A 12,022-nucleotide genomic window follows, 5' to 3' on the forward strand; every position below is an offset into this window, starting at 1 on the left:
ATGGACAACGTTTCGATGGCTATTAGCCCACGCTATTAAAACCACAATCGATCTTCAGATGCTACTGTATAAAACAAATGGGATGAGTTCTTGCTAGTTCTTTCACCTATTAGGTGAGTACGCCCCAAGTGATATATATCACTATTACATATGTCACAAGTGCTGATGAGAGTCAGAGACTACCACCAAGCAAAGGCCTAGTGTATAGGGAATCAGTACACCAAGCTGATGGAAATGCATTAATCAGGTAGAGCCTAAACAATGAGACGCATGCTCACCACTATATTGTCACTTAGCAGTAAATTAAAAATCTATAGCCAATTTACTGCACCAAGTGATACAATAACTTGTACGCTATCTACCACTAAAACCTACTGAGGATTAGTACACAATTAAAATTGTGCAACAACAAAAACTTTTAGTACAACAAAAACTCTTAGTAGCATAAACCTGGATCAAAAATAGCTTTGTTTGGCATCACTGTTGTTCAGATTTTCAACAGTGAGGAATGACAGACTAAGCCATGCAACTAGAAAAACCAAACATGAAGCATCAACTAGTCCTTTAAACTATATTTTTGTTACACGTTTAACCTACAAGGTAAGGAGTGTTAAACCATAATGTACAGTAGGTTATTATACTACATACTGGTTGACTTATGCTGGTAGGAGTGGTCACAGTTATCAGTGTGAGCTGGAAAAATTACCAACAATTAATTCAGAGAAATAAAAAAATTACCGCACAAAATATTAAATACATCAATAAAAATTCATAGCTAAGAAAATAATTATGCACGAACAACAAAAGTAATTACGACAATAGGAAATTAGATGCTTCCAAAAATGTATATAGTGACAAAAAATCACTCATGCGTAAATATCAGATACCTAGATTGTTGACTTATTGTAAGAAATAGGAATTTGATAAGTAATACAACTATGTAAACAGTCTAACCACTATTATGAGAAGCAGCTATGCACACGCAAGTTAGCTAAATTTACATTCACAGATTCTGCACACTTCTTGCACCACATTAGTACACTCAACCTACTCCCTCATCAGCTTCACAACACTCGACAAGTCATCCTTTCCTCATCTTGTACATTATATTCTGCTACGTCTGACCAAGAAGATAGTTCTGTGTCTTGTTTAAAGACCTCTTGGGATTCTGCGCTCTTTACTTTGCTCTCTCTTATCCTTTTTTCTTCTCAATTCAGTTTTTCTTTACTTTTCCTCTCTGTGTGGTTGTTTTCTCTTGCGCTCCTCTTTTCTCTTTGCTTTTTGTTCCTCTTCTTCCTTTTTCTTCTCTTCCTTTTCAAATAGAAATGCTAAAGATTCAGCACTTGTGAGCACTCTAGCCCTTGATCTAGACTTGGAGAATGCTTTTGATGTTACTCTTCTTTCATCCAAAATTTCCCTAAGCCCTGTCACAAACACTCTGGTATTGGCTAGACTTGCTGAGAGACTGTATAGTAGGTGATGAAGCTACATTTTCATTGTGTCATCATTTCAGTACTAGTGTTACAGTTAGGCGGTTTAGTCGTCTACCTGATTGTAATCTGTTCCTTGTTGGTCCATGAACTTTTTAGATACAACATGCTTAAGTTGCTTGTGGTCAAATGGCATACCAGACTTGTCCATGTTGTACTGGGCTTATCCATTAAGCCATTAACCTCCAAGATTTTCGTTAGCAATACAAAGTAGTGGTCTAGCGCTGGCTGACTGACTTACTGCATCGAATCTACAATGTGAGAGAGGATCTGATGTTCACAAGGACAAGTCAGGATGTACTTTCATAATTTATACCTAACCATTAATTTAACCCCTCCCCTTTTCTTTTCAGTGTTCTTCACAAACCTGTTAACACATTCTATTACCTCCCCCATTCCCATCTTGCAACACTCCATTAGAAAATCAGCCAATTCTTGATCTTCCTCTGGTGTTAGGATGCCTTGTGGACCAGGCTTGATTCCATGCTATACCTGTCCAGAAATTCTGTCCTTTAGTGTAGTTGGTGGCATGTCATTTTGTTCAGCAGTTTTATTCATCCCCATCTTGTTACCGTATTCATTGTTTTAACTGTGAATTCAGGAGCTCACAGTTTGTAGAGTTTAACAGTGCCAGCTGCAGGATGCTTTACTTTGGATTTTTTATTTACTGTCTTCCATCCTTTCTTAGCAGCAGAAAACCACTTCTGTTTAGGCACTGGGTTACACTAGACTAGACTAGACAATAACAAAAGGCAGGTGAAAGGTCTCGGAAGCTTGCCTCTATAGATAACGTTCCTGTATTTATTTGGATACTGACTGGTCAATAATAGGTATAGTATACTGGTTGATAATAGGTGGTGGTTGATAATCGTTGATAATAGGAGGTGGTTGATAACCGATGAGTTATACTGACACTTATATATAGCTAAGTGGTAGGTGTATGCATTTTGACATTTACAGTTGCTTTAAATAACACATATTATTGTGTATATAATTATTATTGTGTATACACTGTGTGCAAAAAATTATTACCTTAATTTTCTCTTCATGTCTGTGGACTGGGGTTCAAATGGAGAAAACTAAGGAAAAATATAAATGATTATAACCATGTTAAATTTATAATAATGAAAGTAATCTGAAATTTACATTATTAATTTTGTAGGTGTCAATGTCTAAAAGTAACCTCTCCAAGTTTTAAAAGTTTTATTATTCGACATCGCTTAAGCCCAACAGGTGCCCTTTTGGCATACTGTAGTATGTACAATGCACACATCATGGACTTACCTTTGTCCTCCTTTGTATCTCATTTCTTTTTGCTGACAGCCCAAGGTGTTGATTCACAGTAGCATGATGGCTGTAAACAGGAATCATCCATATTTTCCATGGTGACTGGATTGATTGCAGAGGCGCTTCTCCTACTGTTCTTTGTTTGTAACACTGCAAAACAGGCTGAAATAGCTGAAAGCAAAGCATAACAGCCACTTCACTTTCGAGTGAGTAATTGATAATTGGGGATAAGCGTTCAGATGAAACCATTAACTCTGGTGCTATTCTTTTTTTGATGCAGTAAGTGCAGGTTTACCAGGGGCGGATCCAGACTTATAGAAAGGGGGGGTCAAAAATGAACTGAGGCACTACACTGTCTCTGGTTTGATAAGGTGAGACAAAAAAAAAAAAGGTCACAGCCAGCTGACAATAGCTGCCCACCTCACCAACCACGCATTTATAGCTGATAAAGTACATAAAAATCCTTAAATAGCTCACTACACACTATTCTAATACTGTGACTGCTTTATTAGAGTGACTGCTCTATTAGAGTATCTCGATCTTGGTATACTAAAAATTTTTGGAGGGGGGGTCAATAGCCCCCTTTGACCCCCCCCTGTATCCGCCCCTGGGTTTACGAGTCATAATAATGTTACAAAAAAGTAAACGAACAAGTATAAGAAATAAAGTTTGATTATATAGGGAAAAGTAGGAAAATGAGGCAGGTTGCCTACACCTGCAGATATACTAGTGGACATATAATCCCTAATTGTACAGACTGAAGTAGGGATTAAATGTCCACTAGTGTATCTCCAGGTTAGGAAATCTCCCTTGTTTCCCAACTTTTTTCTATGATCCCAAATCAAAATTCCTAATTAATTTTATATTACATTACTAGCATTGGTACCTTCCCTATGTGCAGGACCATGTCCACACTAACTAAAAGTCATAAGCATTAAATGTATTGGATGGTGATATTACTTTTAAGCCTGAAAGCAATATTATACTGAAATGTTGTGACCATAGCAGTACTGCATGTATCTAAGCTAAAACAACTATAGTAATGTGTATACATATATGTTTACCACACAGGTGTGTACATGTACCTGTAGGCAATACCTGTAACATCATTCGATGACTTTTAACTCACTGACCAACATCATAAAAGAAATAATCATAGCATTGGTACCTTCCCTACAGTGCATGCAGGACTTGTCGTATTGTATTGTGCATGCATAATTATTAGGGGTGAAACGAATATTAAATTTTAGGTATTCGAATATTCTTCAAATTAACGAACAAATTAATGAATTATTCTTTAAGAATTTTCTGTATAATTAGGTGCTTGAAAGGAACAAAATCACTTTGATTACTACTAAAACTTTAAATGTTAAAAAAGAAAAGTCCTTTACATGTATTATTAAGATGAAAAATTATATTTTAAAATGACAGTTTTCAGTTGTCAAAATGTTTCAAAGGTTAAATGTGTACATTATCCGATTAATGAATATTTAACGAATAATGAATATTTCTTAACGAATACGAATATTTCTTAACGAACGAATAACGAATAACGAATATTCGTACTATTCGTTTCAGCCTTAATAATTATGTTATACATTAAGCTTAAAATTACCTTTTGCACACCACCTCCACATAAATTTAATGTAGTGTGAAGCAAACATTAAGCTTCAGTACCATTATGTATGTAGCTGTGTAGCATGCATGGTGGTATCACATTAAACATGAGGCTGCATCCTGCAAGTACGCTGAAATGATGTAAGCACAATGATGCAGGCAGGTAATCTTAACAGCTGAGCTATGTGTAGCTAGCTAAGCTAAACAGTAGTAGTATTATATTCCACACAGGTGCTGATGTAATTTTTAATAGTAGTACCTGTCATGCAGGCCATACATGTAATTATACCATTTCAGATTCTACATGAGACATTTAATTGACAGCAAAAAGAAATTATAACCTAGCATCAGTATACCTACTCTACAGCAATGGTACCTGTCCCTACAGTAATGGTACCTGTCCCTACAGTAATGGTACCTGCCTACAGTGCAGGAGTTTCTCTATTAAGTATGTTTCACTTTCAAGTAAAATTGTGACTCCCACTTGTACAAAGTTGTGAAATTTACTGCAAGCACACTTACACTCCAGCAGCACTATATACTACATCCAGTGTATCAAGCCTGCAGGATTTCATTGTGACAAATGACTGACAATGGTAAGGATACCCATTCTAAACTTGTAATGCTGAAACAGTATCTACTCTATAGATAAAGTGTATGTATTTCCAGCTATAGCTCACCAAATTGTCCTTATTTCCATACTAAAAGCAGATTTCAAAGTATTTACACTGAGAGTGAAAATAAATGGCACACATTCAGAAAATGTTGCACACTTTATAAAGGTTGCCAAAGAATGAAAAAAAGAAGAAGAATAGAAAAGTCACTAACTGGAATCAAACCCACACCCTTGTATTATTAAGGTGCATGCTGTGACCACTTAGCTAAACCTCCAACACAAACAGAACATTAAAAATTGTCTTATAAAAACATATATACGTTGACTGGTATAGGCATTTACTTGCACTTTGTATGCAGTTTACAGAAAGAATTCAAGCAAATTTTTGTCTACACCCTTGCACTAATCACTCTGTAAATGACAAATGACGCAGTTAGAAGCTTCATTTGAAAACAATGTGATTCTTAGATGATGAGCCCTTTATTTCACACAGCAACTGCTTAAACACATGCATCAGTTAGCGAGATAATCGTTTGACATCAAAGGAATGTAGACAGACAGATGGATGGCTTTCCAGCTTTATAGGATGTGACATAACATTTTGAAGTTTGTTTTCCCATACATAGTCTATGTGATTGCCCCTTCTGGGCAATCACATACATAATGCAATGTTCTGATTTAGGTGGCTCATGATAGATATGCTCCATGACTTTAGCACAAATGGAGGTTAATGAAATAGGACGATAATTAGCAACATTACTACGACTACCCTTTTTATGTACGGGACATATATTAGCTTTTAGCCAGTCATTTGGTAAAAGACTTGTAGATAGAGATTGAGTAAAAATTATATGTAATATCGGTGTTATTTCATCTGCACAGTGCTTTAAGATGTAAGGTGATACACGGTCTGGTCCACTGGCCTTGTGTTCATCAAGTAGTGACACTAGTTATTACATAGGTTGTGATGGAACTGTGTGAGTCAATATATAGATTTGGGTTCACTGAGAACAATTGTTTTGTGCAAGCAATGTCTATCTTATGAGTATATGGAGCTGACCAGCCATGGGAAAGCCCAACAGGAAAATAGTCAAATAACTAAATAAGGAGGTGAGCCTATCAACCTCTAAACCAAGACAGAGAAGACTAGAGTCTAAACAGACCTACCGAACAACTTTAAAACCAAATATATATCAGGGGGAAATATAAATACAATATTTAAAAAACATATGATAACCCAGAAGATATTTTTACCTAGTACAACGTGGCATAACAAAGGGAAACTGTGGGGTAACTCTATGAAGGCCGGTGACTATGGTTTGAGCTGTTTGGCAGTGATAGATGCCTTTGTCAAACTAGAAGCAGTAGTGACTTACTCAAAGCAGAATTAGCTGAGGGCTGCTGTCGCTGTTGTTGTTGCTGTTGCTGTTGCTGCTGCTGCTGTTGCTGCTGCCACAGTGGGTCAGTCTCATTCCATTGGTTTGCCTGGGAGATGAGTTGCACCATGACTTCTGAGTAGCATTCCCGTAATTATTGCCTGCACATCCTCTGGACAAAGCAAAACTTCTGCCATGCTATACGACAGCCAAAAACACAGCCACTTCAACGTTTACAAATGTTGCAGTGTAAAAGTGTTACATGGTCATTATATACCTATTTTCAGCTCATTGGTAGGCATGGCAAGCAATATTAGCAAAACTCGATTGCATAGTTGGCTTTGTTGTTATATATATATTTATATAACTCCATGGTTGTTAGCGCAATTTCTTTCAAACCACAAAAGTTTTTACTTTGATGGTTACTCCATGTACAGACCGATTTTCAAGTTATTCTCTTACCCTGTGGCCATAACAAAAAGATGCTTTTACAGTTTTCAAATATTGCACATAACTCTCTCTTTTTCTTTATCCAATGTGTATGAAGCTTGGACTGTAAATGTGCTGCATTATGCTCTTACATTTAAAGTATATCAATTAAAGCATGAGTGAATTATAGCGGTTTTTCTAAGTGATGCTGAAAATATGAAGAAATTAAGACAAACTTTGAAGACACATATCTCAGTGATGGCTTGGTGGATTTAGCTCAAATCATACAGTACAATAGTGCTGAATAGTAGGGACCACAAAGGAGTAGGCGTAGCCTATGAAATAACATCACCCAAAAACCAGTCTCAATTTTCCCTGATGACGATGAGGCAGTATTGGTTAGGTAAAACTAAGCCCAAACAAGCTTTCAGATCAACCTGAAACACTTTCAACAAGTTGCTACGGAATTTTAATTAATGGAATTTTCTACTGACTGACTGTCTGCTTGACTGACTGACTAACTGATGCCTTCAGACAAAGTGTAACTCGATAATGGCTAAGGCTACGGGCTTGTTTTTTTTCACTGTTCGACATTGCTTCGGCCCGAGAGGTGCCTTTTGGAATACCGCAGTACATATAATGCATTCTTCATGGACTTACCAGTGTCCTCCTTTGTGTCCCATTCATCTTTGCTGACAGCGAAAAGTGTCGATTTGGCGATAGCATGTGATGGCTTCCCTTTGTAACGGAAATCGTCCGTATTTTTCATAGTGGCTGTTTTGATGGTAGAGGTGCTTTTCGAACAGTTCTCGATTTGTACTGCTGTGTAATGGGTTGAACATAGCTGACAACGAAGCATATTGGATACTTCACTTTTCAGACGATAATTGATATAGCTGGGGCACGCAGTGCCATTTCAAATGCAGACCACCCCCTGTAGTGGGGTGTTCCTTCCAAGTTGGCAAGAAAGAATCTCCTCCAACAACTGTCTGTTGCCTTATGGACTTACAATGCAAGGATGATCCTCAGATATTGGGCTCTGCAGGGGTCTGATGATGACAATCCTCTTTACCCTTAATTAGTAGTAGTAGTAGTGGTAGCTACTGTAATTGTAGTAGTAGAGTTAATTTTGCTTTTGTATATACTGTAGTTATCATTTTAGTTGTAATTATTCCATTAAATTTCCATGAATTTCAGATGCGGTATGCGTGGGTTCATCAGTCATAATATTTACAAAAAAAGTTAACAAACAAGTACACAGAAAAATTTGGAATTTAAACTAGAGTAGGGACCATAGCACATCGATAAAAAATACTGAAACAAGCTGGAGTAGTGCACGATATTAAATCACAGTAAAACAATAAGAAGTGTTATATCCCTACTGTGCTCAAGATACCATAATGGAAATGCACAGTAAGGATATAACACTTCTTATTGTTTTACTGTGATTTAATATTGTGCACTACTCCAGCTTGTTTCAGTACTTTTTATCGATGTGCTATGGTCCCTACTCTAGTTGAAAATTCCAAATATTTCTGTGTATTTGAAATAGGAGCCCACCCAAGGGAGTTTCAACAACAAAAATGGTTAATTGTTTTAGGCACTACACAAGCTATGGATGCATGAAAACAGTGTTTTCTTGGTTGCTGTAAAATACACAATTGTCTGTTGCGTTCCCACACCAACTGTACTTGGCTGCACAACACAGTGTCTTGATGTAATATCATGATATTTAACAATTGTTAATGTTACACTCAACCAACCATGCTATGCACCACGGATATAAATTAATCAACTAGCACATTAATAAGAATAAGGCATGCACTTTAATAAGGACAACGCATGCGCAACAAGCTCAACCAGATGCCATGTGGTTTCAAAGCAAACAACTTACCCACCCCTATAATTCCCTCCCTAAGGTTACAAGTTGTTGCCAAGTTATTAACCATGTGTGTCTAGTTCTTCCAACGCAGATGCTGCTAGCAGCCCACCACTACCTGTTAATGAAGTATGCAATTTACTAATTTTCTTTGTGTAGTCTACCTTCACTTCCTACACCTACCTGCCCAAATTCCACCTGACAATTGTGTGATGACCACATTACATGACTAATAATTGCCAGTCAGCTGTGCTTGAAGAGTCATCAATCAGCCAGAAAGGCAGATCAAATATCTGCTCATATATACAGCAGTACATTATACAAGCTGAACATGTTACTTGTCCTCAAATGCATCTATATAGTAATTGCCAAAAATGCCAATATATATATGTATGCAGAAATTGTGATGATGTGTGATCACCTAAATAATTGTTAATATTAACCATGTGTGCACATATTTTTCCCTCTCAGTTCTTCCAAATACAGATGCTAGCAGTACTCAGTGATGACCACTGTTAACAATGTACACATGTCTTTTAATTGTCACCCTGTAGTCCGCGTTCACTACTTGCACCTACTTTCCCAAGCAATTGTGTGATGACCGCATTTCATGACCGGTGCAGCCAACCTGGGTACCACCAGTGAAATCTAGTATGCTTGTAGATGACCGCAAGTCAACTGTGCTTGGCAGCCAGCCAGGAATGCAGATCAAACATCTGTTCACCCTCATCCCTGCACAGCAAGGTCCTAGTATCGCTGCCAGCGTTGAAACCGGGTCGGGTCAACCGGGTCACATTTTCTCCTGGTCATCCGGGTCCGACCCGGTTTACAAATTATCCGGGTCTGACCCGGATTGGATCACGTGAGAAACGAAATTGTTCGTTTGACGACGTGGAAACTTATAAACGTTATCGCGTAGCACTTTCGTGAGCCACGCCCACTTATCGCGTTACAAACATACGCTCAGCCACACCCATTTAGTAGTAAGTGCAGTCTGTAGCACGAAACTATGTCCGTTGGCTGTCTGCAAGCTTACGTGGAGCCACGTCCACTAATCGATTATTGTAAGAGCTGTATATAGTCAAGTCTTGCAAGAGGATAAGTACTTTTGTGAACCACACCCACTTCAATATATCGGGAAATTGTAATACTGGGTATGCACGAAGCCACACACAATTGCTGTCTGTAAACTCGCAGTAGCTACGTGGAACCAAAACTGACTGATTTTAAATTATAAACTTACCGGCTTAGTTATCACATAACTACTCGTTTACTCAACACGAATCAAACGCTCAAAACCTACCGTAGTCTCGCTCGCTCGAGACTACCCGAAACCTCGCCCGAAACCTCGCTCTTATCTGGCAATCACTTGAAGTAAGAAGAACTAATGCCATCATCACTATGTTTTACAAAGTTATCAACAACCTTATTTGTATTGACTTCTCACAAGATCTCCAACCAGTATTGTCATCTACCCGGGGCTATCTTAAAAGATTCATCAGTTTACCTGCTAGAGTTAACTCATATTATCATTCATTTCTCCCACATTCAATTCGACTTTGGAACTCACTACCTACTAACTTAACTAATGCACCTGACTTAAACACATTTTGTCACGCACTTCATCTTTATAGAGAACAGTTATTTTAAGTTCACATCTTTTCACATGCACACAACACTCAATTATGAGGTATGTGCATTAAACAAATTAAATTAAATTATCGCACGCCTCGGCTTTAATTAATCCGGGTCAGTGGGTCATCCGGGTCAGCAGTAGTGACCCGGTTTCAACGCTGATCGCTGCCATAACATGGCAAACACTAGTGATCCTTTTTTTCCGCCACCACCATTGCTATATACTAGCACTCGCAGTGCATCATGCAGTGTTGCAATGGTTTTACTATCGCACACTATTGCTGCTTATTGCAACATCGCCATTCTCTTCTAGAAGGGAACGTGACAGTACAGGGCCTCAGTTAGGATGATAACTGCATCCAGTTCGGTTAGGCATCTAGTGAAAAGAAAATTGTGGGTGAGAAACTTCTTTCACCTCCAATTTCTTTCTTGCACCCAAGCAAAGCAACGAAGTTTGTACTTTGGCCATGATATTTCAAATTTTACTAGGCTTCCCATGCAGTGGTCGAGGCTCTGTACACCAACCAAACTCCCTTTAATCACCAGATTGTAAGGAGACTGAAGCTTCCTACTTACGATACTGGCAAGTACAGGGATCATCAAAGTAATAGAGGTGAGTGTTAAACAGTTTAATAATGTCACAATATGAATAAAATGACATTTGTATGATATTTTGATTGCTGATCTAGTTCCAATATATACATTTCTATGAAACATACATTTACTTGATGTATTACTGGTGTATGTCATGCATGACTCTATCAAATTTAATAACTTACTTGAAAACAATTATCTTGAGCAATAAATGTCCTCCAAGTGCTTATTACATTGAATGGCTTGACTGGTGATGAGTTTGCTAGTCTGATGATTGAGTTTTTCAAAGATTGTAAGATAATGTCACCTTCTGTAGTTACATTGTGTATGCATAGTTTGTTTTGTAAGCATTGTAAAAAGGGTAATATGTAGAAATGTTTAGCACATAAAACACAGTGATTAGGCAAAATAGATGAAAAGTAGCTATTTGAATATGTTTGCAGAATTTTATTCATGTTTGCATTGTGTATTAAAGGACTACTATTGGCAACTTTGTCAGCAAACAAGTAGCAGTAAGATTTAACTCTATTCAAGCCACTGTCAATATTCAGCTTACAATGATGCAAAAATGCATAAAATCTTGAAGTTCCATCATTAAACCATTTTAGATGATTATTGTTTATTTCCTCCATCAACTGGATTGCCTTTGTAGCAGGGAATTTTAGATGATTACTGTTTACTTCCTCCATCAACTGGATTGCCTTTGTAGCAGGTAATTTTAGATGATTACTGTTTATTTCCTCCATCAACTGGATTGCCTTTGTAGCAGGAAATTCAAATGTTACAGACTTTGTTGTGGTTTGCATTATGCATGCACACTGGGACTTGATGAGTTCTAATTTTCTGGCTGTGATAGCATTTTGTAAAGGGTTTGTTTGGTATGTCCTGCTAGAATTCACTTTGCCACAGTCTTCTGATATGTCAATAGATCTTTCAGATGTGTTGTTCTCAAAATCAAACTTCTTTGTTAGCCCTTGATGGTTGTCCTCCCTCACTGCATTGGTGCAATCATGTACCACATTAAATTGACCATTTGCTTTACTGTAGAATTGTTCAGACATGTTGAAGTGGCCTGTAACAAATGAAGACATTGGAGAAT

General features: G+C 37.6%; 1 protein-coding gene across 1 annotated transcript in view; it reads right to left on the minus strand.

Moving 5' to 3' along the window:
* Positions 1 to 12,022, minus strand: part of LOC136268572 (uncharacterized) — a 59,302-nt gene that overhangs the window by 27,440 nt on the left and 19,840 nt on the right. The window contains exons 2-3 of the mRNA XM_066063947.1: positions 11,109 to 11,995; positions 2,523 to 2,569 (exon numbers count right to left, since the gene is read on the minus strand). Of these exons, the coding sequence (XP_065920019.1) occupies positions 2,523 to 2,569; positions 11,109 to 11,984 (923 nt within the window). The 5' untranslated portion in view covers positions 11,985 to 11,995. The remainder of the gene's footprint in view (positions 1 to 2,522; positions 2,570 to 11,108; positions 11,996 to 12,022) is intronic.

This window comes from Dysidea avara, chromosome 10 (assembly GCF_963678975.1).
Source record: "Dysidea avara chromosome 10, odDysAvar1.4, whole genome shotgun sequence".
NCBI classification, from domain to species: domain Eukaryota; kingdom Metazoa; phylum Porifera; class Demospongiae; order Dictyoceratida; family Dysideidae; genus Dysidea; species Dysidea avara.